Source organism: Mesoplodon mirus (assembly GCF_964341445.2).
Source record: "Mesoplodon mirus genome assembly, chromosome: 1".
NCBI classification, from domain to species: domain Eukaryota; kingdom Metazoa; phylum Chordata; class Mammalia; order Artiodactyla; family Ziphiidae; genus Mesoplodon; species Mesoplodon mirus.
Window position 1 is genome coordinate 13,053,230 of NC_138976.1, and position 27,650 is coordinate 13,080,879.

Genomic DNA, 27,650 nt, shown 5'->3' on the forward strand with positions numbered 1-27,650 from the left:
AGGAGACCTGAAAATAAAACTTGTGATAATTAAAAAGTCCTATACGACACGGGGAGGATGTTCCCAGCTGCGGGTGGGGTGAGTTGAGAGTGGGATTGGATAACCTGCAAAGTAAGAGGCTCAGAATCTCCTTCCAAACCTCAAGGGGCAGAGGGAGCTGCCATGCCTGCCCCCAGAGGGCGGGGCTGGACCAGGAGAGGCCAATTCCAGCTCAGTCACACTGTCCCCAAATGGGCCAGCCTGGTTTGGTTCTGGAGGAGTGGGCACTCTGTCTCTGGAGGCATGCAAGCAGGAGCTGGGAGCTCTCTTTTAGATATGTTGAGGAGGCGTTGCCCGCGCTGCTTGGGGGGCTGCTGGCCTAACAGGCAGGCAGGCAGGCAGCGGAGTAAGCCCCAGGGATAAACACGTAGCCCACACACCTGCTGCTGGGAACGGGCAGGAGGGCAGCAGGCCCTAGCGCCAAGGGTGCCCGGCTGTAGGAGCCAATCTCGTCTCCATTCCCTATAAAACACACAACCATGAGTACTTTTAACTCGTGCCACTCTCCAGGACTCAGTTTCCCCATCTCTAAGCGGGGAGAACTGACATGCCTTCCTCCCAGGGCTGCTGTGAGCGTCAAGTGAGACAAGGCAAGGAGGTGCTTGGGGGAACGGGGGTCAACGCCAGCGACCACACCAGTCACTCATGCCGGTCCCCATCCTCTTTTGTCTGCTCTAGTCACTGCCTCATGCCAGACACCCCTGTAGGAGCGCGGGCACAGCTGTGAACAAGGCCGATTAGGATTACACACTGGTGTCAAGGCTGAAGTTTCTAGGGGAGATGACACTCCTGATGTTTGGGGTAACGAGACAGGGATTTTGCAGGCCATTCTCTGTTCCCCTACCACTCAGATCTCTTACCTTCTCCAGGCCTCAGTTTCCCCCATAGGCAAACAAACTACATCTAGCCAAATGCTCTGGTATGCCTCCAAAAAAATCCCCCCCAAAACAAAAACGCAATAAAAGCCCCTAATTTCTTGAAGTGAAAGGAAGAAAGAGGGTGTCTGTGGGTGGGCAGGAGACCCTGCTGAGGGGCCACTTTAGCCCTTCGGCCTGTGACCCCGAGACCTGGCCTCTCACTTGCAAGCCTGTGTGGTCTCACGCCACTGCCTACAGCCACAACCAGGCCTGGACGGGGCAGAAATCCTGGACAAGGTTGGTCTCCAAGGAGGAGGTGCCCACTTGAAGGCTGGCAGAACCCGTGGACTCTGGAGTCAGGTCAGAACATGCCAACCATGTTTCCACCTTTACAGCCAGGCAGGTCCAGGAAGCTGTGCCCACAGTAGAAGCAGCCGGGTCCCGGGGCACAGTCAAGGGGAGGGCGCTGACGTCCTGAGAATCAAGCAGCATGACACAAACAAGGCAGAAAGCACCCCCCCCCCGCCCCCCGCACACCCAGAACATCCAGCGGAGCCATCTCTTTCTTCCCCAGGCCCAGCCTTGCCCTGCTGGCCTGGGAACCAGCTGCAGAGACCAGCACTCACTCCTGGCCCCGCTGGGGTCCCAGGGGAGGGGAGAAGAATGCAGCTGCCTGGTGGCCCCCAGGACCCTGGGGAAACAGAGCCTGTCCTTAAAAGGCAGGGAGGTTGGCCGCCCTGCCTGGAAAGGCTTCCTGGGATGACAGGGCCTAGAGGCCTGGTCTCTCTCGGCCCAGGGCTCTCTCAGTCCAAGGCAGAGGGGCAGATCCCAGCAGTCACTAGAACCAGTGTGACCCCACCCGCACACTCACACTGAGCCCTGGGCTGGGAGGTGGCCGGTCCCCTGCCTCACCATATCCCTGGGAGCCTGTGCCTTCCCGACGCCACAGGGCTGAGTTGGAAAAGGAGAGTCCACACGCCGGCAAGTAAGACAGGAGGATAGGATGTCTCCTCACGTGCCACGGCTACAGCGCAGCCCGAGGCCTGGCTCCAGGGGGGCCCGTATATGCTGAACGATCGACACTGTGGCAGCTGCTGCTCTCTCACCTGCTGAGTTACTTCGGAGACTGTGACCGAGCCCCCAACATGTCAACTCCCCATTAACATAAGAGACCATATACTAACCACCACTACTCCTCCTCCCAGCCACCCGGAATCCCGTCAGCGAAACCTCCTTGCTGCCTGTTGCTGACGTGGGGAGAGGCCAGGGACATGAGGGGTGCTGCTTCTGGCCCCTGAGCTGGAGAGGCGCCCCTCAGCATCCTGACCATCCCCCATCCCACCCTTTCCAGTATAATTCTGCAGCCTAAGGGAGTTTTCAAAGAACATTCAGGAACACATTTACCTCCCCACACCCCTACATCTTTTTTGGGGGGAGAGGGGAGGGCAAGGGGCACACAGAGAGAGAAGAAACAAAAAACTTTCCATCTATTCCCCCAAGTTATCCTGCAGCCTGAATAATTTCCGGTTTTTAATCAATAGCTGTCAGACTTGTCAAATTACTTTGGGGACCACAAAGGAGTTTTTAAACATTCATAAACCTCAGCAGAAGAGCAAAGTGCCCTGAATTTTAAAAGAAGAGAATCTGAGGAACATTCATTGAATAGGATGAGATTTGGGCAAATCGAAAGTGAGTTGAGGGCCAAGGGCTCCTGCTGCTGCTGAGTGGGGACAGCTCTCCGTCCCTTCCTGGTCCCCAGGAGAAACCGCCGAGCCCAGCCCCGGCCGCTCAGGAAGATTAAGGAGAATGACACCCCAAACCCTAAGGTCCCCTCAGCTCCCCCAAGTAAAGCACCCCCAGGCAGGAGCACAGCAGCAGCCCCATCTGGCCCACAGCCCGGCCCTCAGCTCCTCCACTAGGAAGACTCTGGAGAATGGTCAGGGCCCCGGCCGTGCTGTCCGTTCCCTGCGAGCTCAGTCCGTGCCGGTCTCCTCCTCACATGTGTGAACACGGCCCGTGCGTCCCCTTGGTCCCACAGGTCACACCGCCGGGTGTGGGACTAGTTTCTGACTCGTTCCTCCACCTCCACCCAGGACCATAAATACCAACAGCTGCCTCAGGCCCTGGGGACCCATGCCCCAAGTGGGGAAGGATGATGAAACGAAAACAAAGAACGAACTGAAAACCAAGGCTTCCATTCCCCAAGGAAGCAACTTCCCTCTTGCTTATCTAATTCCTCCCAGCTCTCCACCTCCAGGAAGCCCTCCTAGGCTCAGCAGAGCCGTCCAAAGAATGTCATCTCCTCCCCTCTTACCCCTCCACCCCAGACCCAGGTGCCGTGCCAGGTGGTCTTCCGGTGCTGTGCAAGTTGTCCATGTTAGGGTGACAAGGCGATCTGGGGACTGTCCTTCCCCCATCCCTGGGCATTAAGCTTCCTGCCTCAACCAAGGACCAGCCACGTGTCAACACAGCCCCAGCCCCTGGCACCATGCTGGTTGATGACTGGTCTAATGTGGTGAGGCCTCCTTCCTCAACAACACACACACGTAAACATAAAGTTCTGTGACTTTGGTCAAATGAAATAACCTGCACGTCTCAGTTTCCTCATCTGTAAACTGGGGAGGACATCACCTTTGGTACTGAAGGTGTAACCGGACACGCAGGGAGCCCTGCCTTATCCCGGGCATTCCGCCCTTTCCCACCCTGCAGCACTTCTCCTTTAAGTAGGCGCCTCCAAGTCCCCATGTAAGGAGAGACGGGCACCCTAGGTTCTAGCAGCAATGCCCATCTCCTGTCCCGCCACCACTTAGGACAGGGGGGCTCTGTGGTCTCAGGGAGACGAGGCAAAGACGGGAAGGGGCATGGGCCAAGGGAGCACAGACCTCGGGTTGGCCTTTCCTGCACCTCAGTTGTCTCACCTGACAAGTGGGCTGCGCTGCCCTCCTCCCAGAGCCTGATGGAGGTCTGATATGCAAACACCCCCCCACGCCTGGTTTGAGCTAATCCAGCGCCCCAGTATATAGTTACTGAGTGCTTCCAGCATGCCGGCGCTAAGCCTGGGGGCCTTGGGACCCCAGCTCCCCATCCTCCCAAAGCCTGGTGTCTGGGAGTCCCAGCAGGGCATCAGAGCTCCGCTTCCCAGACTGAAACTCACAGGAGACAGCCAGGAGTGCTCAACAGCAGCAAAAAAGCAGGAGCGGGGGCAGGGGTGAGCTGCCAATAAGCCACAGGCTCCCAGGAAGCCAGCAGAGGCAAAAAGCATGTCAAAAGCAGGGCGTGGCTGCCGGGTTCTTCCTGCTCCTAGTGACCCATCCGTGGCCCTCAAGCTCCCGCCTCACCCATGAAAGCACACACACCTGGCACGTGCACCAGGCAGGCCCTGGCTCCGCGTTTTTTTGGGGTTTTTTGCAATACGCAGGCCTCCCACTGCTGTGGCCTCTCCCGTTGCGGAGGACGCGCAGGCTCAGCGGCCATGGCTCACGGGCCTAGTCGCTCCGCGGCATGTGGGGTCTTCCCGGACCGGGGCACGAACCCGTGTCCCCTGCTTCGGCAGGCGGACTCTCAACCACTGCGCCACCAGGGAAGCCCTGGCTCCGCGTTTAGTGGACTCCATTGCTCACGTGGCCCAGCCGCCCAACTACAGTTAAGGAAACATGCTCTGAAGCCGTGAGGGGCTTCCCAAGGCCAGAGAGTGTGCCCGACTCCAAGAGCCCACCCTCTTTCCCCCCCCCACCCCCTCTGACTCTAGGATAAGCTAGCCCTGCCTGTCATTTGCCACTGGCCCACAGGATTCCAACCAGCAATGCCTTAAATACAGCCTCCAAGGTGCGTCCCAACCCAGCCACACTGGGCTGCGCACGTATGCCCAGAACGCGCCCAGCAGCAAGTGTGCCTTATCCATCAATGCCCAGCTCAAAGACCACCACCTCCGTGCCGCCCGCCCACCCCCACCCCCAGCAGAACCGACACCTCCCTCCAGGGTTTCCCCTAAGCACTCCACCCCTGCGAAGTGGAGGCTCAGGGAGGGAGGTCCAGCAGCTTGCCCAAGGTCACAGGTCACAGGCAGCAGGGCAGGGCTGGAGGCCTGGCATCTGGGCTCCAACTCCAAATTCCTTTCACTGCCTGTCAACGCCTCAGGCTTTCACCAAACCTACAGAGATTGTGTGATTAAACGCACCAACTTTCAAGTAACTTAGAAAAATCGTGGGTCACCAGAACTCCACTGAGCCCTGCCTTTGTCACCTCCCGTGTCACCTGTCTGGAAAATGGTGAGAAGGACACCTAGCTGGTAGGAGTCTGATCCACCGGCAGCAGCCCAGCAGTGGTAGTGAACGTGGGCAGGACTAAGGGACACAGAGACTTGTAAGAAGCCAGGCGCAAGGCTGGCACTTCACAGCAGCGGCTCATTTGCCCCTCACAACCCCTCCACAGGACAGTGTGTGACAAGCCAAACCCCCGACTTCTCTGGTAGAGACTGCCGCATCACAGGGGCCTGGCTCCGGACAACTGTTTCAAACATTTAAGCTGGAGCAAAACATAGCCCAGGCTCAGACACACCGCCGGCCTGCAGGCCAAGGGATCAGGGAACAGACAGAGGCAGGGAGAAGGAGGGAAACAGAAGAGTCCAGCTGGGGCCCGGGGCTGGGGCAGGGATGACACGGCCCCCAAATCCCAGTGCAGCCCCACCCAGGGCAGCCCCAGGCTCGGCGACTCGGAGCAAAGGCCAAGCTCATTTCCCGGTTCGGTTCTCGGTGCAGCCACAGAGACCACCAGGCCTGCTCGCGGAAAGGAGCCACGGACACTGGGTTTCCTCTCTTTCAAATACTAAAAACAGCAACACCACTCCTCGGTTTCTCGCTTTTTGCCGGGCCATCCTAATTGCTTCCACATTCTGGGCCGGCGGTGGAGGTCCACAGAGAGGCAGGGGCACCATCGCTGGGGAATGACCGAGTCCCTCCCGAAACCGGGCATCCTCTCTGACCGGCCGCTCCCACCCGCCTCAGTTCTCCCTGGGCCCAGGAGGCTGGCTGGTCAGGGGCCGAGACTGGCAGCCTCCCTCCTGGCCTTCTTTCCTGGCCTCCCTCACCCCAACCTCCGCTCAGGCCATCAGGTCACTCACCATCCCTCAGCGCGGCCACCAGGCTCTCCAGGCCCAGGCCAGCCACCCCGCTGCCCGCTGTCCCACACCGGGCCCAGCCAGTCCAGCCCTGCTCTGGTCCTAGACATACCATTCCAGCCCTGTCCGCTGGGACTGATCATGGCTAGTCAAACAAAGGCTAAGTTCCAACTCTCTGTAATGTGCTTTTAAAGGGCCAGTGTCCCACTTGGGTTGCTGGGGACTTAAAGACACACCTCCCTTTTTCTGTACAGGAAACAAGACAGCAAAAACCCCAAAATCCCTCAGAAGTCACGATCAGATTAGAGGCCTTGGGAAGATTTCAGACAAAATGCACAATAGTAAAAATCCGAATTTCATCTGAAGAACCCCCAAAACCCCCAAACAAGGAGGCTACATCTCAAGAGTAAGAGTGGGAAGGGCAGAGTTTTTAAGCACTCACAACGGGCCAGCACAGCACTCAGCACTTCACAGCAGCGTCACATTACTCCTCACAGCCACGCCACAAGACAGGCAGCAGCTGGACCCATCTTACGGAGGAGGAAGCTACGGCGGGCAGAGGCTCCCGACTCACCCAGGATGGCACAGAGCAGCCCAGCCAGGGCCCAGCCACGTGAGGTCAGCCAAAGCCAAGATTCTTCTCCCACCTGCTCCCTCCAGAGGCCCCTCCTGTTCCATATCGACTAGCATCTTGCCTTCAAACACGCAGGAGAGGAGGAGGAATCATTTGTCGCAGGTGCCCAAACACTGGGCTTTCAGTCTAGGCCTCAAAACCTTGTGAGGTCGGTTCTACTCTTTCCCCCTTCTCACAGATGAGAAGATTGGAAATCATGAGGCACAGGAAAGGCAAGGAGAGGGAGGAGAAAAGAGGGGGTCCGCAGCCCCTGCAGGGGTGGGACATCCGACAGCCAGGCCTTCGTCCCTTCCCAAACAGGCTCTACAGTCAGAGGGGGTAGGTAAGGGAGCCATCCTTCCAACCTCAGGGTTCAGGCAAACAGACCAAGGTCCAAAGGAAGGGAAGAGGCGGGGCTGCAGGGATGGGGGCTCTCCTGGGGCCCCTAGGCTCCAAGGGCGGGCAGCGGGGAGGAAAGGAGAGACGTGACTGCCTGGGCCTCAGTACCTGGTCTAGCAAGCCCTGCAAGAAAGATGGGTCATTTCCGGGCACCAGGAGTGGTTGGGCAGCCCACAGGTGCTGTACAGCCATCCTATTAGAAAGGCCAAGGCCAGGGGGAGTCCTCAGACCTAACTCTGCAGGGGCCAGGTCATTCAAGGATTTACCACCCTCAGTACGTTTCTATGGAGCCTGGCAGTCAAGTAAAGTCTGAAGCCGTGTAGCCTGGTGGTTCAGAACATGAGCTCTGAAGCCAGACTGTTCAAATCTGGACTGTGCCACTAGCGACCTTCTGTTCTTGGACAAGTCATGTCACCTCTCTGGGACTGTTTCGCCCTCTGCAATAATAATAGTACTCAGCCTCACGGGCTTGCTGTGAGGAGTCAGTGAGTTACAGAACAAAGGCTGGCTTCCAGCGAGCACTTAATAAAGACCGGCAGGTTTAGCTACGATGAAGGACGCCGCCCCAGGATATGCTGGGAGACACAAAGCGGGAAACTAGCTTCCTGGGTAGTGACCCTGGGAAAGTCACATCTTTCTCTGGGCCGCAGTTTATTTCTGTAAGGAGGGGGTCCACCTGGGAGACCCTCAGTGACTACCAGGCAAGACCACCCTCTAGCACGTCGTCCCAGATGCCCAGCGTCCTCCAGAAGCATCTAGGTCATAAGGCCATAAAGGCTGAGAAAGGCTGGGCTGTAGCCTGAATTCTCTGCAACGTAAAAACAGCCTGCCTCTGGCCCACCCCACCCCCCAGGCTAACCGGGGTCTGCTGGGTAGGGAGAGGGTGCAAGGGCGCAAAGCCGCATGACCTGTCAGGAGGCAGCATAAGGCATCACCTCTCCAGGTAGGGCCCAGCCCCACCCAGGCAGCTCTGGACCTCAGTCTCCCCACTCCCTAGTGAGGGGCAGGCCCTCGCCTCCTCAGGTGTCTCCCAGGGGACTTGCTGCAGCTGAGCCGGCTTTCCATATCACCAAGTTTAGCAGCCCTGCAAGCCACGCCACACCTGCGGCATACAGAGCCTCCCAGAAGCTGTGGGCTCCCTGGGCCCCAAGAGCTCCCAAAGCTTGATCAAGTTCAAGGTCTGCCTCTTTCTATCTTCCTGGAGCCTAAAGCAACTGGTGTGTGTGCTTGGGGAGGGGGGCGGGGGGAAGGGGGAGAGAGGAGCACTAGAGAAAACAGGGGCTAGGAGGCAGGAGGCATGCCTTGCAGCCCCAGCAGAGCATATGGCCACTATTCCTGAGGGGCAGTAGGGGACCAGGCCCCTCACACCCACCATCACCTCCTCATCTATAGGGTTAGTCAGTCAGTCAGGAGTGGCGTGACTGGGAGGTCTGCAGGGCTGGGTGGCAATTCTAGTTGTGTTACTTAGCAACTGTGGGACTTTGGGCAAGTTCTTCCACTTTCCTGAACCTCAGTTTCCTCAGGTACAAAATGCGGAAATACACTATCCTCGGAAGATAACAGGCGTAAAAACCCTGGTTAACCAGATGCAGAGAAAGCATTTAACAAAACCACTTGGGAACCCAAAGACTCAAATATCTGGGTGTCATTCATTCAACAGGAGCATCAGAGCTTAGGTTGTCCCCAACCCTACACTGTCTCCCCAATAAGCCAAACACATTCTAACCCGCACTCCGACCCCGCCACACAGCCAAGCACTGCGGGGAGGTCAAGGTCCCAGCCACCCAAATATTCTGAAATAGACCTCAGACTTCTCCGGAGGCCAAACACACCAAGGAACCTTCCAGAGCAAAGCCACCGGTGCAAACCAAGTCCAGCTCTCAGCTCTGGGAAGGGCGGAAGGGCCCTCTGAGGAAAGCCAGGTGCACAGAGCTCTTCCTTAGGCGCCCCGGACTCAGAGAGATGGGGCAGGGAGTCGGGGAGGACGGGCTGGGTGACTGCAGAGCGGAAAGCGAGCCACTACAGGGTGGTTAGCGAGCCCTCCAGGGAGAGAGGGAGACGGAGCTCAGAGAGCTATTGAAGACCACTGCGGCAGGGGGGGGCCCAATCCAGCCCTCCCCAGTCCGGATCTCTAGGGATTCCGCTCAGAGGCTCCTGATGCAGGCCCAAGGTGGGGGCCCACGGCTGGTACACGGAGACCAGGACCCAGGACGTGTGAGGTCTCACCTGACCCTCCCTCCTCGGCTTCCCGGACGGGCCGCTCGCCCTGCGCTTCTCAGGCCCTGCCGCTTCCTCTTCTACTCACTTCCTTTCTATTCAACACACCTGGCCTGACCCCAGTGCTTCTCCCAAAGGTCCCCACAGGCCTTCGTGTGACCAAAGCCAACCGCAGTTCCTGTCCGCTCCGTACGCAATAGAACAGCTAGCTCCCTCCCTGAAACCCAGGCCACCACCCCCTCTGAGGTGCCTCCCCTCCCTCCCAGGCCACTGCCCTGCTTTCCCAGTACCGCACCACCTTTCCGCCAGGTGCCGGAGTTTCTCAGGCTCTGACGTGGGTGCACTCTCCTTCAGTAAAACACTCTCCTTTGGTGATCGCATCCACGCCTTAGCTTTAAACACCTCCAGGGCTCAAGACTCCAAAGTTTCTATCCCAGCCCTCCCCTCCTCTGCGCTCCAGACTCACAGATCTAAATGCCGACGCCTCACAGAACCTCAAATCTGAAATGTCCAAAGTGGAGCTTTGTCTCAGCGGCTTAAGCTAGGAGTCTCAGAAGCCAGCCACCCTCCCTTTCCTTGGCCTCCAGAACCCAATCCATCAGCAAATCCTACCGCCTCTAAAATCTCTCACACCTGTCCACGCCTCTTCACCGGCCTTACCCCGCCTCCCTACCCAGGAGTCAGAGGGACCCTTTAGAAAGGCAAATCAGATTATTTAACTCCTGGGCTAAGAACCCTCCAGTGACTCCCTACAGCAATCTGAATAAATCCGAACTCCTCCCCAGGGAAAGAAGTCCGCTGAGAGTGACTGGCCTACCCTCTGATCTCATCTGGCAATCCCCATCCCCCAGCTGGAAGCCACTGCTTTCCTGCCCTCGGGGACTTTGCACTCACCACTCCCTCAGTCAGGAGCGCTAGTTCCACCCGCTTCTCCTAAAGGCTGGCTTCAGGAGGCCTGTGGAGCTCAGTCCTCCCCCGGACCGCCCCCGCCCTGGCTACAACAGGTCCTGCCCCACCCCCATTACTCCCCACGGAAACACTTGGCTGTTTCCTTCACATCATCTTGTTCGTTCAGCCAGCAAATATTTATTAAGTGCAAACACCGAGCCAGACACTATTTTAGGCACTGGGAATCCAGGTGCTGAACAAAGCAGACAAAAATCCTGACTGATATCACCCCATCTGGAATTACCGATTTGTTTCTCCACTCACTTCTGATTGCCTGTCTCTCCTGCCAGAAGGGAAGCTCTGTTGTCTTTCCGCATCCTAAGGGAGGGTCTGGCAACAACTCAGTAAGTACTTATGAAATAAATATGCAAAAACTAAGAAACAAAGAACAGGACAGCCAGAGAACCAAACCCAGAAAGACACAAGAAGTCAAGAGCCACGCCTTCGCTGCCTTAAGGCAGATGCCTCTCACTACCCCGGGGGCCTCAGGTGAGCAGGAAGGCTTGTGACACCCCAACCCTCCTAGGGGACAGACTAGATGCACAGTGGCAGCTGGTTAACTGTGGAGAAGAGGCATGACTGCAGGCATGCGCGGTCAGGGAGGGCTCCTAGAGAGGTGAAATCTGAACACGGCCAAGCCCCACCCCGCCCCCCAAACCCAGGGAGAGGCAGGAAAACAAACTTGTGTTTTAGGGCTCTGATGTTCTTTGCTCGAGTAGAAAACAAGGAAAAAACCTTCCTCCAAAAAACCCTTTACTTTTTATTAGTGTCTGGATCAATGAAAGTTTTGGGATTAAAGCTTCCCTCCTGCAATACTAACCGTCAGAGAGACAGCCTAGGATTATTAAATCTGTCTCCAAGAGGCAGTGGCTAGGAGCCCCTGCGGCTTCACCCTGCTCCTCACCTGCGCTGGGAGGCCCAGACTAAGCGGACAGTAGCCCGAGGGCCCTCACTGGCTCCTCAGCTTGGGGTCAAAGCCCCCTCCCCACAGTCCACCTTGCCAACCCCACCAGCTCCCTGGGCCTAGATCTCCTTCCCCACAGCTTTGCCTGCCTGCTTCCACCTCCTTGGTCCTCCGCTCAGTGGGCTTCTCTCCACCCGGATCCCGAAGAGTTGAATCTCCCGGGAGGACTGGGCCTGGTTCCCAGGAGGAAGGAGCCAGTCAAGCAACCCAGCCCCCACCTTCCCCCATCCTTCCAAGCAGGTGGGGGTCTCCCATTCTTGCCCCGAGGCCAGCGTGAAAACCAGGCTGCTCGGGAGGGGCTGTGAGGCATCAACAAGGCCCTGGCCGGAGAGTGGGTGGGCTCCCAGGGCTGGCCCCCCTTGGAGAAACAGCTCCACACCCTCCAGCCTCCACCCACAGCCATCGAGGTGCCCAACCACAGGGCAAGAAGTTTCCTGCACCCCCTTCCCCAAGCAGAGCCACCCACAGACCTTGGCGGTGGGATAGGCCTCTGGGCTGACCCTGGTCTGGGCACCAGGGGCCTGGTAGCCAGGTCTGGCTTTCGAGGACGGCCGGGTCTCCACAGAGCAGCTCCTCCGGCCCGGCCCAGGATCTTGCCGAGGTTATCACCGAGGAGTCCGAGGCCACAGAGGCCCATTCCTGAGGATGGCGAGCACCCAGGTGCCTCTCCTGGCCAGATCGGGGGACCTCTCAGTCCAGGCCAGCATCTAAGAGGCGTGACCAGGCAGGTTTCCCCTTCCCGCAAAGCACGTGCTGACTCTGTCTTCCAAGTTGAAATTTCAGAAACGACTTAAAAAAACACATAGGTGACAACGTCTAGAGGTTTCCGGGTCCTCCACGGAACAAGTGGAAAATTACAGTCTTCCATACAGGTAATCACATGGCACAAACTTCAGGTCCAAGAAGTCTAGAAAGACGCACTTTCAACCACGAGCAGGTCGCCCTCCAAAGGCACCTGGGCGGGGTGCGGGCCCTGGGACTGAGCTCCAGGTCCGGGAGGCTGGAACAAGGCTCGCAGAGTCTCAGGCTCCTCCCCAAAGCGCTGACTCCGCCCAGGGTCATACCCCGCCCGAGTCCCGCCTCCGGGCCTTTGCACTTGCCGTTCCCGCCGCTTGGCCCTGGCTCTAGGCCAGGCTGGTTTTTCCTCTCTCTCATTCTGCTCTCAGATCAATTGTGGCGCGCGTCCTAGTAGAGGTCGTTCTAACCAAAGGAGCAACTTCCACCCCCACCCCAAGTTATCACTCGTCTTCACTTTCCTCATGGTACTGATATGAAACAAGCTGGGGTCCCCTCCTCCCACCTGGAGAACGTCCAGGCCTGTTCACCTGGTAGGCCCGGCACACCTCGGGCCAGTGCCTGGCACAAAGTAGGCACTAACAGATGTCCTGATCGAATACCAGTGTCCTTCTGGCTGGCCTGAGACAGGCCGGCCAAAGCTAAGTGGCAGCTGAGGTGACCGTAAGACTCGGGGGCGCGCCCAAACCACCTCTCCCGCATCCGGCTCCTGGAGCGTTCCAGGCTTCGACCCCGCGGCGCCACGCCCCCGCACTCCAGGCCGGAAGCGGCCGGCTCCGCCCCCGAAGCCCCGCCCCCAGCCCCCACCACCGACCCCGAGCCGCTGGCCCTGCCTTCCCAGGCCCGGCGGCAGGGGACATTCCGCGGCCAGCTGCCCCCAGCTGCAACCGCTCTCCGCCCCAACCCGCCGCTGTGCTCCGGACGCGGGCGGGGACGAGGCCCGGCCCACCCCCCACTGCCCGCGGAGGCCCCGCCGGAGTTTGTCGGGCTCAGAGCAGCAGTCCCGAGGCTCCCACCCACCCCTAGGGCCAGTACCCTCCCTCTCCCGCACTTCCATTCGGACATTTAAAAAATGCGAACAGAAACGAAGGTGCAGACGAAGCCGGGGATTTGCCTACTACGGTCACCCAGTCAAACGGGGCTCCCGACTCTCTGCACCGACTCCTTGGAGCTATACCTTTTGGGAAGAACTGGGTTCAAGCTCCCTCTCAGGGCGGTTGCTCTCCTGTGTCCGGGGCTGGGCCAGCAGGACAGAGGGGGAGGGTTAAGTGCCGGAGGGAAGAGACAAGGGGGTGAGCTGCGCAGGTCTGTGAATGCTACAGGACGACAGGGGCAGTCAGACCCAGGAGCCCAAATGCTGCCCCACCGGCTGGCCTGGGGGGTTCATCCTTGGGTCACCCTGACAGGGCCCTTACTGAACTGAAAATCCCTCTGGGAAAGGCACACCCAGCCAACCTGACATTTTTGCCTGGGGTTACCCGCTGTGCCATCCTGCTTGAAAAGCCACAGCAATGTTTTCCAAGTATTGAGCCTCTACCACACACAGGGAATCACACACCTCCCTTAACAGCCACCACCTGGAGGGGCTAATCAAAGTAGAGTGGCTGCTGCATAACTTTCTGGTGCAACTGGATTATGGAATCCAATCCCTCCATGTAAATGCGGATAAACAGGCCGGTGGGAGAATAGCGCCCCTGCCTGGGGTCCTGCCTACTCCATAGCCTCTATACCAGAGGCTCACAAGCCCCAGTTCAGTCCATGGTAATTTCAGCCTGCTCCAGACCCTCAGCAACAACTGAGCTCCTATTAAGTGCCAGACTGTCAGGCACCTACTGTGTGCAGGTAGGCAGCACTCTGGCTGGGGCACCTGCAGGGCTGGTGAAGAGGTCTGACTGTAACCCCACAGCAGCCCCCAACCTGGGAAGTAACTCACTCCGTCCCCTGCTGTGTCCTTGCTTGGGCTCAGCTCTGTTCTGAGCACAGGTGATCCTGACCACAGGTAATCCAACAAAACCCGCCCCCCCTCCATCTGCATCTGCTCACACCCCCAAAGCCCAGAGAACTCTTAGCCAGAGGTGCACTTATGGTGGTGGTTCCCTTCCTTCTGAGGTGAGGTTTCCCCTCGCAGCTTCATCTGGGTCTACCCAATGTCTTAATAAAATTTCGAAACAGGGGAGAGGTGAGGCCGTGGTCACCAAGGGAGGCCCTAGGGCAGATGCCCCTTTGGCTCCCAGAGCATCCAAGGCACCAGAGATGGAGGGGACAGAGCCCATCTCCGAGCACTCCTCCAGGGCGCAGGCCCCAAGCAGGCCTCCCACTTGAACTTAATAATAGCAATAAACAGGTAAGGCAGATACTGTAACCACTTTACAAATGAAGAAATCAAGTCTAGAGAAGCTCAATCACTTGCACAAGCTGGCCCAGCCACATCTGAAAGTACAATAGATGTGCCTCACCCCAGACAGCCATTTGTACCTATTTACTGGTCCCCTCTTATCTCCCTCTCTAATTCTAATAACCCCTCCTCCAGGGAGCCACCCCAGATTTCCCCCAGGCAGGAAGCCACCCCCACTGGTTGATCCACACAGTTCTAATGTCTTTCTATAACAAAATAGGCCCCTATGACAGGACCTCTCCCTCTGCATGACAGTGTCACAGGAGGGGGGTCACAAGCTGAAAAGAAACAAGCCTGTATCTGGGGTTCAGAAGATGTACTAACCAGCTATTTGACCTTGAATAAGGTGCTTCCTCCTTACCCTTCTAGCCTCAGCTCAGGGGACGGCATAACCTCTTGCAAGCTGCTTTCAGAGCCATCTTGAATAATATGTGAAAGGGAGTGAGAACACAGTGAGCGTCCTTGGAATTTCAGCAACTGACCCCGTGACTCCTGGTTCCAGTGCCCCCAGTGACCAGGTCTCCCGAATCATTAGGCCCCATCCACCCACTGCACACTCCTCACCTTCACACACACCCCCACCAGCCAGCCACAGGCCCTCCTCTTCTGCTCTTCCCCAGGCGTCCCTGCCCCCTCTCATGGCTATGCCCCTGCTCCCACTGACCTCCCCTCCTGCCCCCATCTCCAATTCTCATTCACCTTTCAAGGCCCAGCTTAACTGCCCCACCTCAGGGAAGCCTTTCCCAGGGTCCCGAGGCCCAGGAAGTATGCGATCTCTCCCTCTCTTCCTGAATTCCCAGTCCTCCTCCCTTTCTCCTGGGTCCTGCTGCCTGTCCTGTCAGGCCCTCCTTGGGGTCTATTCATCTCTGGTTCTTCAAGTCCTAGGACTCAGTAAATGTGTGATGGACCTCTTCTCCCAAAAGCTCAGAGCCCAGATGTCTCATGACCTTTCAGATCTGAAGGTGTCTCACCAACTGGGCCAGGCCCTGTGGGAGACTCTGGAACCTACCTTCCTCAAGGAGCTTCCCATTTCCTGGGGTACAAGGGAGCCAGCCCCAAGACTGTCAAGGTGCACTTCCAGGCAATGCTTGTATATCCCCTTGGGGAGAGAGATACTCACATCCTGGGAGGGAGGACCTTTCTTGTGACCACAGCACTCTCCTTTCCAGAGGCTGTGTAGAGGGCGGGAGGCCCTTTGCGGCCTACCCAGAACTGCCTCAGCCAGAGGAGGGCGCTGCTGTAACCCACTGCCTCTGTCCAGGTGAGTCTGCAGGCCAGAAGCAGGCACAAGACCAAAGAGGGATGCCCCGCAGAGGACAGTCAGCCCCAGGCCCTGGCTGTTCATGGACAAGGACTTTTGAAGAGACCACTACTGTACTCAGCTGAAGCTGAGAAACAAACTTGGTATTAGACTGAGGGCCAACTCTGGGTAGCGGTTTCAATGTGCCCCAGCTGTTAATTTATGTGAACACATCTATGCTTGTGTGGTTTTATCATCACCAACAAGCAACAAATGTGTCCTGGCACCTGCTATGTGCCAGGCCCAGTGCTAGGTATTTTACATACATTACCTTCTTAATCTTCCAAAGAGCCATAAGCTGTGGGTATCCACAGGGATATTTTACTAAAATGAAGCTGAAGCACAGAGAGGTTGGAAAAGTTGCTCAAGGTCACACAGCTAGTTACCGGTAGGAGCTGCAATTCCAGGCCCCTCAAGAATCTGGTCGCAGCCTGTTTTCCTGGCCTGAGCTGCCAGTGCTCACCATTCCAGAGCCTCTGTTCTCTGTCCCCACCCCTCAAGCTCCCCACTCCCTTTGTTTTGTGCCATGGGTGGGGGGCGGGTTGGGAGGGTGTTAATGTACATTGTCAGCCTGCAGCTTCCCAACTCCCTCCCCCTCTCCGCCTGCTCAGACCCCCTCCTCCCTCCTGATAGGCCGGCTGGGCTCCGGCCCTCTGGCTGCCTCCCCCCACAAGCCTGGCTGCATCTTACCCCATCTGCCAGGCCCCCAACCACTGTCTTGTGGTAATGACTTCAGCTGGCAGAGAATCCCGGAAGCTTTCCCCCCACAGCGACGTTGACACACGTTCACTCAAAAACCCTAATGTTTCCATCAAAGCATTTAGGGGGAGTAAATTCCTACCCATGTGACGCCTCCTGGGAAAAACACAGAGTAAATTTACTCAACAGGCAATGAGACGTGGTCAGCACTTCTCTTTCTTGGTTGTCACGGTGCCAAGTCCTGGGCAACAACCCGCGTGGTGTTCCAGGACCTGAGCGCTATCAAGGGGAGAGGGGAGGGGACGGTTCCAGTTCACGAGCCTGTGACTGCTGCCCTGGCTGCACAGGACGCTGGGTCAGTTTGTGATCAAGACCCCCTCATCCCTAAGCCCCTCCCCAGAGACTCCAGTGCTACTCCCTGTGCTCCCACCAGAGCCCGGCTTCTGTGTCTCTGGCTGGGTCACCTACTGCCTAGGCCCCAAGCCCTGTCGCCGCAGCCACCACCCCACCAGGTCTACACCAGGCCAAGGTCACACACGCCCCCTAACGTCACAACTCTGAAAGGTCAGGGAATTCAAACTTCCCTGAACCGACCCCTTAACCCTGCCCCCGCCCCTGGAACCGGAGATGGGGATGCAGCGGGGAGGCCCTGCACTACCTCCAGGCTCTAACGCTGCCAAAAGGGGAGGTACAACGCCAGGCACTGGGACCTGGGGTTCCTAACTCATCCCAGCTCCACCACTGGGAACTGGAATAACCATGAGGCCGGAGCAGCAGAGAAGATGGAGGTAGTGAGGCAAGGCCCACAGGCCACCGCCCTGTCCGCACTTCTCCATGTAAGCAGACAGCAATTCTGCAACAAGACGGCGCTTACAACCCTTCCCGCGATCCCCCAGAGCCCCGCTCTTAGAGGTTCCCTGCTTCTAGGGAGTGGAGCGCAAGCGTCTGATTTGATTTTCTCCACGTTTTCTGAGAATCTGTTGCAGCACTGCCGTGTCTGACACTACTGGCCTCCGCTCCGTGACGTGCGTCGGAGGGAGGCATCACTATTCCCATTTTACAGATGGGAAAACAGGCCCACCAAGGTTAAACATCCAGTCCAAGGCCACACATCTAGACAGGGAGTGACACCAGGACACAGGCAGGTCAACAAGACACGCGGTTTCTGCCCTCAAGAAGTTGGCAGTCCAGCGGGGGAGAGGTGCGTACAGCCATTAGCGCCAAACAAAAACACACTTAGGCCGTGGGCCCCGAGGAAGCTGCGAAAGTATCCAGAGCCAGAGCAGGGCCTGGCCCAACAGAGGACCTATAATGACGGCAGGAACAGTTCCGGTTTGAGGGTAAGGAATTGGGAAAGGCTTCACGGAGAGGAGAGCATCCCAGTAGAGCCTCCTCCTGAGATCTGGGACCCCCACCAACCTCTGTCCCTGGCACACCGTGCAAGGGAAGGAGTGTGGACAGACGGGTTAACTGGGGGCAGGCCCCTGGCACACTGTGTCACGTTTACATCGTGACTGCCTGGCCCCAGGAGGTGTGTCAAGTTCTTTGCCTCATTTACAAGACGGGGAGACAGACGTGCAGAGCAGTCAAGTACTCTGTTCCGAGTAACACGGCTAGTAAGGTCCCTGTCGTGTCTGGCTCAAGGCCTGCCTTTCCAGAAAGCGCTTAACTTCTCTGGGTGTCTGTTTGCTCATCTGTAAGGCACTCCACTGTCAGAATCGCCTCCACTGCAGACTGCAGTTGGGCAGCCTAGGTTTGGAAGGTGGTAGCCATGTGATTGCGGACCCCGCTCCTGCAGCCTGTTGGGTGAACGAGCAGAGGGGGCTCCCCTCCTTCAGAGTCAAGTTTTCCAAGGAACAGCCACCGATAACGGAGTTCTAACTGGTGAGCCTGGTGGCACGGAGCCCAGCAACACAGCCAGTGGGTGCTGCTGTTGCAGGGGAAAGAGCTGAGCACAGCGAATATAGCCGTTGACCCAATTCAGTTCCGTTCTGTCTTCGAGAAAATAATTGAGTTTAAATGAATAGGCTTCCCATGTCCCTTCTGGTCTCGGGGAGGGTGGAAAAGGAGAGGGGGAGACAGGAACACTTCCCTGGGCTCACGGTTGGTTATTTTTGAGTCATTAGGCCTATGAAAGGTTTCCTTCTTGCCTTGGCGGACAGTGGAGTTGGACATGGCTGGGAGGCAGCGAGGCAGAGTGAAAACCACACAAGGTGGACGGTGAGGATGGAGGTTTAAGGCCTAGCTGACAACAGCCTTGTGGAGTGGCCCACTCGGATCTCAGGCTCGTCATCTCTAGAATGGGAACCCTATGCCCCCATGCACCCCTCCCAGGATCACTGGGAAGAGCTAGTGCAGGCTAAGCAAACTCGAAGGCCTTCTGGGGAGTAAAAGGAGTGTGAGATGAACTGCAGAGGCTGGTTCTCTGCCCTGCAGGAATACAGTCACAATGCTGCCACATCTGTTTGTTCAAGAAAAGCCAGAAATCCAGATTCTTCTGGTGAATGTTGAAGGTGAATGTTTTGGGAGTGCTTAAATATGGGGAACTGATTTTTTTTTAAAGCACCAAAAAACACCTTTCACCCTCCCAGACCAAATGAAACCTGCCTGTGGGCTACACACGGCCACGGGCCACCCATGTGCAACCTCCGGCTTAGTGACAACACGTGTAAAGCCAGTGAGGACATGCTGGTGTCCTCCCATCTGTTCACTGTCTCATAATTTTCTTTGGCAGTGAGGCCAAGCCCAGCCCTGCTTGAGTGGGAGAGGAGAGCGACACCGTCCTCTCCTTAAGACCTCAGGAGAGGCTGAGGGGCCGCTTCCCCTCCCCGCCCCCCACCACACACACACTGTAGGTAGGTGGGGACGCAGGGCTGGCTTTACCCTAGAAGTTAGAGATCCTGGGCTCGCCTCCTGCACAGCCCTCAATAACCTGTTAGGGTCTCAGCTTCCTCTTCAGCAGAAACAGGGGCGTTTCTGAGGGGACCAAATGAGAAAGAGATAGAGTGAGCCTGTGTGTCAAGTCTCCCCAGAGAAGAAGTGCTGCAGGGTGGAAGGAGCGCGAGAGTTAGCGAGACCTCGGGTCTTTTCCCCAACTGCCAGCTCGTGGCTGTGTGTGCCCAGGGAAGTTACCTAACCTCTCTGTACCTCAGTTTCATCCTCTATACACAGGAGATAAGAATCTCTGGGACACAGAGCTTGCTGTGAAGATTAAATGAGATGATGACTGTCAAGTGCCTAGTAGGATGCCCCGCACGTAGCAAGGGGGCAAAAAATGATAGGCGTTATTATTATCGTTCTTGTTATCTTTAGTGAAAAGCATGCCAGAGAATTGACTGGGTGATTACAATAATGTAGCACAGCCTGGCAAACTTGTTGTTAACAGATGAGGCCACCTATAATTAGCACGATCATTACGTATGCAAATGGCGTGGCTGAGATGCTGGAGCAGGGTGTCCTTTGAAGTGTGCTAAGTAATCCCCTCCCCTGGCCACCTGCCCTCCCCAAATCTTGTTTACACTATTAATTTCATTAGCAAACATTTTTTTAATAAAGCAAGACAGAATGCCAAACTAGTATATATGCAAATCAAGGAGGTTTAAAACCATTTGACCCCTGCTGCCCACTGCGGGGGGCGGGGGGGCTCTCTGTGGAGGCCCGTGCCCCACCTGGAATTGTTTCTGGGGGCCCATCCTCAGGCTCCTCGGTCAGCTGCAGGTCTGGGGCTACAGTTACCCAGTGCGGGGCAGGCTGAAGACCTCCACTAACTGGCTCCCCTCCGATATGCGGAGCTGGGGAGAAGGGGCTTGGGGGTGTGTTTGGCATGGAGCAGGCACTGTATTTGGGGAGAAGAGATTCATAGCAGCTTTAATATGACTGCTGAGCTCCCTAAGAGCCAGGACATAGCATATCAGGCATATCATCATACCCATTTTACATCTGAGAAAACCCAGTCCCAGAGAGATTTAGGATGTAATTTGCCCAATGTTACATAAATATTAAGTTGCAGAACTGGATTCAAACTTGGGTCAGGCCAGTCTACCACCCCTAGGAGTCTGTTCTTCTGGCTCTGCCCTGAAACTGTACTTCGAATCTCCCTGGAGAGGACACAGTAAGTTAATAATCCAAAAGTGATTGCAGAGCCTTCTTACGGAGAGGGACCATCAGAGACTGACCCAGGTTCTGAATGGAAAAAACAGGCTCAGAGGTCCTGTATGTGAGTCCCCTACATACGAACCTTCGAGGTGCAAACTTTCAAAGATTCGAACATGCATTTGCATGTCCAATCACATAAGTTAGTGCACGTGTCTGGCGCACACTCTGTCACGCACATGCATCCTCTACAAGGGGTTGTGCTTTTGTGTACAGTCCTGTATAGAGTACAGTACCACAGTGTCTGTATTTCAAGCCCAGGATGTCCAGAAGCAAGTGTAAAAGCAGCAGTGATGTAGCTGGTACTACTGTACTTCTCAAGCTACTGTACTGTTAAGACTAAATATGTTTTAATTTTTTGTGTTTGTTTTTTATGTATTATGTGTGTGAAAAGTATTACAAACCTATTACAGTACAGTACTATATAGCCTATTGTGTTAGATGAGTATCTAGGCTAACTCTGTTGGACTTACGAACAAATTGGACTTGCGAACACGCTCTCGGAACGGAACTCTTTCGTACGTAGGGGACTTACTGTAATTTGCCCACAGTCCCACAGGCAGAAAGAAGAACCTAGAACCCAGAGCCTCTGACCCCAGGAAGGCTGCTTTTACATTTAGATCTTTACACACGAGACAATTCAACAATCGTCCTCCCTCTTAATAGCTGCGTCAGCATCTTAACCATGCCTGTACCCCCTGGGTCCAACACAGACCCAAGAAGACAAAAGAGGCTCAGGAAATGTTTGCTAAGCTGAACTGTTTTCTTACCACAAAAGACAATGCCGAACAGCTGGGACAGTGAAGGCGTATGAAGGAAGACGGGTGGTGCTCAGGGCAAGGGAGAGAGCGGACCATCCTCTGTGGAAGAACGTGGCCATCCTCAGCTTGGGAAGGGCCCCTTTCAAAGCATTTCCCTGCTGGATGTCCGCTCAAGAGGCAGGCAGTTACTTGACCCTCAATATTGAAAGAAATGAAGATAGAAGTCTTCACAGATGTGTTAGCCCCTCACCTGCCCCTGCCGGCTCAGGCCACCATCATGCCTTTTCTCATTCCTTCCTTCCTTGGCCCCTGAAATTGAGGCTGGGAGGGATGAGTGACTTGCCTGAGGTCTGGGAGCGGTGAAGGCTAGGACCCACACTTCTCTGCTCCTTCAACCAGGCTCTCCCCACCTCCACCTGCTGGCTCTCCCATCACCCCTCCCAACTCCCCACCTGTGGCTCTTAGGAACCTAAGGAAGCCTTGATAATGACGGTGAACATAACCGCCCTACCCCGGTCCCTACCCCACGGCCACCTCTACCACAGCTAAGCAGACTGGACACCTCCTACGTGTGGACACTCTGCTAAGCCCTTCCCCTTAAAAACCAATAACCTGGGGCTTCCCTGGTGGCGCAGTGGTTGAGAGTCCGCCTGCTGATGCAGGGGACACGGGTCTGTGCCCCGGTCCGGGAAGATCCCACATGCCACGGAGCGGCTGGGCCCGTAAGCCATGGCCGCTGAGCCTGCGCGTCCGGAGCCTGTGCTCCGCAACGGGAGAGGCCACAGCAGTGAGAGGTCCACGTACCGCAAAAAAAAACAAAACAAAACAAAACAAAAAAACAATAACACTCACACATACCCTGGGAAGCAGGTACGAGTGTCCCATTAACAGAGATGGAGTTCGGACAGGTTAAGTAACGTGCTCAAGGCTCTGGAGCTGGATTCAGGCAGGCAGTCTCACTCAGGGGCCTGTTCCATGTGGTGGGGCCCGGGGAACCCCCAGATGGGGAGCTGGCGGGGGTCCCCCCACCTCCGTGTCCTGGCCGGGAGTGTGACACAGTGTATTCCCATTCACAGCACTACATCCTGCCAGGGGTCATTCAACCCCTCCCCCTGCCTCCAGACAAGGTTGTAAATGAGCCTGCAATGGGGATGGGCTTCGGGGACTGAGGCTCAGCTGCCCAAGCCCAGACAACATTCTTCAGAGACCCCCCTAAGGGCCCGCCCTCACTGCCTCCTTGCGGGGTAGGGGCTGGGGCTCCTGGCAGTATGGGGGAGGGGGCGAGGAGACCCTCCCCCTTGAGGAGAAAGGCAAAAGGGGGCCAGGCCCTCAACTGCCAGCTTGTTTCTCCTCCTTCCAGGCCCCCTCCCACAGGCAGGGAGCTGCCTCGAAATCAGGCCCCGGCTCCTCTTCAAACCCTTCCCGCTCCCAGGCACCTCCAGGATCGAGTCCTGCCTTCCCACCATCTTCCACTCTATCCCCTGCCACCCCCCAGGCCAACGCACACCGCACGTGGCCAGCGACACACACGCCGCCAGGCCCGCCAGCAAGCCCTTCCCTCCTCTCCCCAGGGAAGCCTGCCACCAGCCTTCACTTCCACCCTGTGGCCCAACCACCAGCTCTGAGGAGCGTCCCTGAGCCCCAGGGGGGCCCTCACTCCCTTCCCTGTCCACCCACAGCCCCTCTGACATAGGGTCTGTTCACCTCCTCCTCCAGCAGGCGTCCCTGAGGGCAGAGACTGGGTGTGACCACCCTGCCCGCAGCGCAGTGTGCCCTGGCTCCTAGAATTTGCTGCACTGGGCGGGCCAGGGTCCGTGAGCCCAGATCTAAGGGTGACCACTGAAAGGGGAGTCTCTTGGAGGCAGACCTGACCACAAGCCCCCCGATCAGGTCAGGCCAGGGCCCGCCAGCCGGCTCTCCCAACCCCATTCATTAGGGGAATATGGACGGTGCCAGGCCCAATCTTTCCATGGACGCTGCACAATGGCTGTGTTGAGAATCACAGGAGATGAAGTCATTGCTCCCAGAAACAGGCTGATTAAGAAGACGTGACGACAACGCAAACAGCAAGGCTGGACACACACACACACACACACACACACACACACACACACACACACTCGCTCTGTCTCACCGTGTGTTTCTCACACACACACACTCGCTCTGTCTCACCGTGTGTTTCTCTGCCCTGGGAAGCCGGGCCAGGCCTGAGCTCCTCTGGGAAGCAGAGATCACGCCAGGAACCAGAGCCAGTGCAGGGAGCCTGGACTTGGGCCACACAGTGGTCTTGGAAGCTGTGGTGCCCCAGAGCGCTCTCCTCAGGGACTCCCTGGCTGGGGCGCCCTGTCCTGACCTGCACTGAAGTCCCCGACCTGCCCCCGGGCCCTCTCCAACCCCTCCAGGTCCTTTTCTCACTCCCTCCTTGGCTCCACCTCTCATCTCTTCCCGGGGTCTTCCCATACGCCCCCCTTTTGGCCCCCTCACATTTCTGTCCTCTCCTGCGGGCACGCCTGACTAGATTCTGAGGAGGTGGGAGCTTCTACTGGCTAAGACAGGGCTCTGGGCTACGGACACCGGGCAACAGTCCCAAACAGGAACCAGGGCTGGGGGCTTGAGGCTTCCGGGCCAGGAGTTTCAACAAGCCCAAGTGTCTTGCTGCAGCTGTGTGACCGTGAGCTAGTCAGTCCACCTCTCTGAGCTTATCTTCCTCATCCATAAAAGGCAAATAGCAAAGCACCTACGTCATGGAGTAAGATTAACTGAAACGTGTTGATTTGTTCATCCACCAACCTTGTGTCAGGCCCTATTCTAAGGGCTGGAGACACATTGGGGAACAAGACACCAATGCCCTGCTCCCCTGGGGCCTACAGCCTGGCGTGGGAGAAGTACACAAACGTGTATGATCGTATCAGGGGAACTCGAGTACTAAGAGGGAACTCACAGGAGGGGAGGGTCCAAGCCGGAGGGGAGAAGGAGGCTGGGTTTGACAGCGCGGCTGGATGAAGTGGGGGCAGGTCACAGCCATCTGGGCAAACAGTGACCCAGGGAGAGGGAACAAGAGCAAAGATCCGGGGCTGGGGGACTGCAGGGGTGCAGGGCGGGGACGAGGGGGGCAGTAAAATCAGCAAGGCGGGCAGGAGCTGCCCGTGCAGGGGCCAGGGGAAGGGCGAGGCGCCCGGGTGGTGTACTGTTTAAAGACTACGCTGGCGGAGGGCAGACTGAAGGGGAGCGAGGTCAGAGGTGGAGACCAGCCTAGGGGTCGGCCTCAGGTCCAGGCGGGAGGTGACAGAGGCCTGGACTTGGTGGCAGTGGTGGCAGTATGTGAGGCGCTCGGCACGTGCCTGTCACGAAGTGAATCCTCAGTGTTCGCTCCTCTTGTCCCTGTCCTCATCACCATCAACATCCTCATCACCCCTAATACTGGCCAGGGCTCCGCTGGTCCCAAAGCTGAAGGGCTGTCAGGCAGACCCCGGCAGAGCCCTGTGGGGCGGGCAGGGCTCCACACCCCGTTTTACAGGTGACCAAGCTCCTTGCTTGAGGTCTCCAGAGCAGTGACAGGCAGGGCCAGCACTCTTGCCCTCCCTGGCCCCACCCAGGGCCCGTCCTCACAGGCTTCGTCCCAATCCACACAGGCCTCCCCCGGGGAAAACACTAGACTCCAAACAACAACAGCGCCCGTGTCTGCATGTCACAGGTCTCCGAGCTCTTTCCTGTCTACGTTCTCACTTGCTGAGAGGGAGGTACTTCAGGGCCCTCCACGTAGGGCTGAAAAAGCACCCTGGAATCTTGGTTTAGGAGCTTTCTGAGCTCAGGCAAACACTCCTTCAGGGCCGGGCTCCAGGGCCTCTGCACGGCGGCCTGCCCAGCCCAAGGGAGCCCCAGGAACAGACATGCACGCACCTCTCCACCCCAGGCTGGCACCACAGTTGACTCCTGTCCCTGTCCCCGGGGCCGGGCACAGGTGAGCAAAAACAGAAAACTCAATCCCAAAGGTCCCCTGGGGAGTCCTGTCTGCAAGAGAAGCCTGGAGTCAGCCAGCCAGCAGGCCTCCTTCCCTCTCTCACCCACCATCTCTGCGTTTGGGCGAAGCTGCTAGGAAACAACCATCCCTCTCCCCTCCCCACCGTGGAGCCACCAGGAGAGCCACGCTGCCCCCAGAGCTGTGGAGACAGGGATGGGATGAAGGGAGTGAGCTGGGAGGGAGGGGGTCTGCGGGAACCCGGGGGGCAGCCAGTCTTCCTCCGCTCCCCTCTCTACCGGCCAAGGAGGTAAGACTAACAAGCTCGACAGCACGCTCTCAAGCACAGAGACATCGATAACGTTTTATAAGCCACAGAAAAAGCCCCACGAGCCACGGTCAGCAGTGGTTTGGGTGAGGGGTCTGGGGTGGCAGTGGTGTGGAAGGAGAGAGGGCACCTTTGCTTCACACTCCTCCATGATGGCTGGAATCTGGTACCCTGCGCTTGTGTTTTTAACCGCCTTTATGTTAAAACGAAGACTTTATAAAGTAAAGTGAAGTGAACGAGAAGACATTTGGTGAGGAATCTGGCACGAGCTGGCACCTGTTCCTCCGGAAGGCAAGTGCCTGCCTCACATTTCTTTTCTTCTGCGCGGGCCTCGCCCAAGCCAGCTGCCGCCACCGCCCTGCACGCCCAGAGAGGACAGGGCCAGGGTGGGAGGAGGGAGGGCTGGAAACCGGCCACCAACCCCCCCCCACCTTCAGACACACGCGTGTGGGGATCACAGGGTCACCGCCCCTCGTCCCTGACCGCCCCACCCTCTCTGCTCGTCTTAGCACAGGCCCTGGGGGTGGACCCCGCCCCTGTCCATGTCCAGCTACTCCCTCAGCCCCCGGCCACGCTGGGCTTCCATCATGCGTGTGTCTCTGGCCCTGCACACAGCAGGTGCTCGATGAGAGCTTGGTGGACGAATCGCTGGTGAGCAGTTGGAAAGAAACTCAAAAATGGATATGGGGGAGTGGCCGATAGGGGGGAGAAACAGAAAAGTTACGTCTGAACAGGAAGACACCCAGACAGGCTTCGGCCAGAGCAGTTCAAACTCTCAGAAGAATGCAGGACCCCTGCAGGGGGAGGGGGGGAGCCTCCTTCGGGACGTTCAGACCTTCCTGTAGACCTTCCTGTGCCCAAAGGAGCTGCAGAGCCAGCAGGAGAACAAATGCAAAGGACTGGGAGAGGTCACAGCCTCATGGACACACAGGCAGATGGGCAGCCCCCCAAAAGCTGTGTAGTTACACCTTTGCTAAAGGTCAGGATACCCTGTGTCCCAGGGCTTTCTCTAAAATACTTATGACCTTTCTTCCCTGAGCTCTTCCCGGACCAAAGCCTCTCATTCACTGTGACGGTGCCGGGCAGAAGCACCGGGCCAGAGGCAGGCGACACAGCTGAGCAGGCTCACGGTAGCCTGGGTCAGGCCTGCGTGTATCTGCTCGTCCAGGGCAGCCCTCAGCCAGGCACGCCGGGCTTCCACAACCGCGCGTGGCCCCATCCGTCCTGCCTCTCCAGTCCCCCCTGCTCCAGTCCCAACGGTCCTAAAAAACCGTCCTGCAGATTCCTGCAGCCACACCTCTGCCCAGGTGGCTTCCCCCGCCCAGGAGGCCATGCCTACTCCCCGCTGCCCATCTGGATTTTATCCAACCTTTAGGATAAAGATTTCTAACTAAAGAATACTTGGTCAACACTCATGTTTTGTTTAGCCCACACAGTGTTTGACATTTTTAAGTTTTGAATCAACTGCCAACATTTAAAGATGTGAAATTTCAAAATGTTACCCAAAACCCTGTACATTTCTGGCTTTTCTTGTCAGTCCCAAGGCCCAGTGCCATGGCGCAGAGGCTGCTGCCCCCTTAGCAGGACACACTCGCTCCAGACTGCCGGCATCCACCACATCTGCACCAGCCTCAGCCGGGGGTTCCTGTGCGGCAGCCTGCAGGACAGGGGCAGGGCCCACCGCACGTCTCCCAGGGACGTGCCCAGCGCCTGGAGGCACACGGTAGGGGCTTTTGCTTACTGTGCGTGGAATAGTGAACAGAGACGCTCTGCCGCAGCCCCACCCGGCCCAGACCCCCTGACTGCTGTCTGCCTCCCTGCGAGACCCAAGCTGGGTTAGAACGATGCTCCTCGGGCCTGGGTCCCCCTCCCACAGCTGGGCACAGCTGCAGTGGGACACTGGGGCTGCAACAAGATCCTCACATCAATATCTGATCTTTGCTTCAGAAGCCGTGCCTTCTAGAACCCAGCCAAAGGAAGAGGAGAGCTCCTGGCATCTCCCCGCCTTCAAAGTGGCAGGATTCCAAGCTGGCCCACAGACACTGATCCCCAGGACTTTTATTAAACTGAAAAGGAGAAATTCGGCAGCAGGAACTAACAAAGCCAGGC

The 27,650-nt window shown here is 57.2% G+C and overlaps 1 protein-coding gene across 17 annotated transcripts in view; it reads right to left on the reverse strand.

The window, feature by feature from the left end:
- DAB2IP (DAB2 interacting protein) overlaps positions 1–27,650 on the reverse strand; it is a 196,951-nt gene that overhangs the window by 34,496 nt on the left and 134,805 nt on the right. Inside the window, exon 1 of one of the 17 annotated variants that reach the window (XM_082625363.1) lies at positions 11,624–12,145. The exons of 12 other annotated variants lie outside the window; for them this stretch is intronic. In XM_082625363.1, coding sequence (XP_082481489.1) covers positions 11,624–11,790 — 167 coding nt within the window. In that variant the 5' untranslated portion in view covers positions 11,791–12,145. 4 more of the 17 variants (XM_082625364.1, XM_082625367.1, XM_082625366.1 and 1 more) reach the window with 4 other exon arrangements.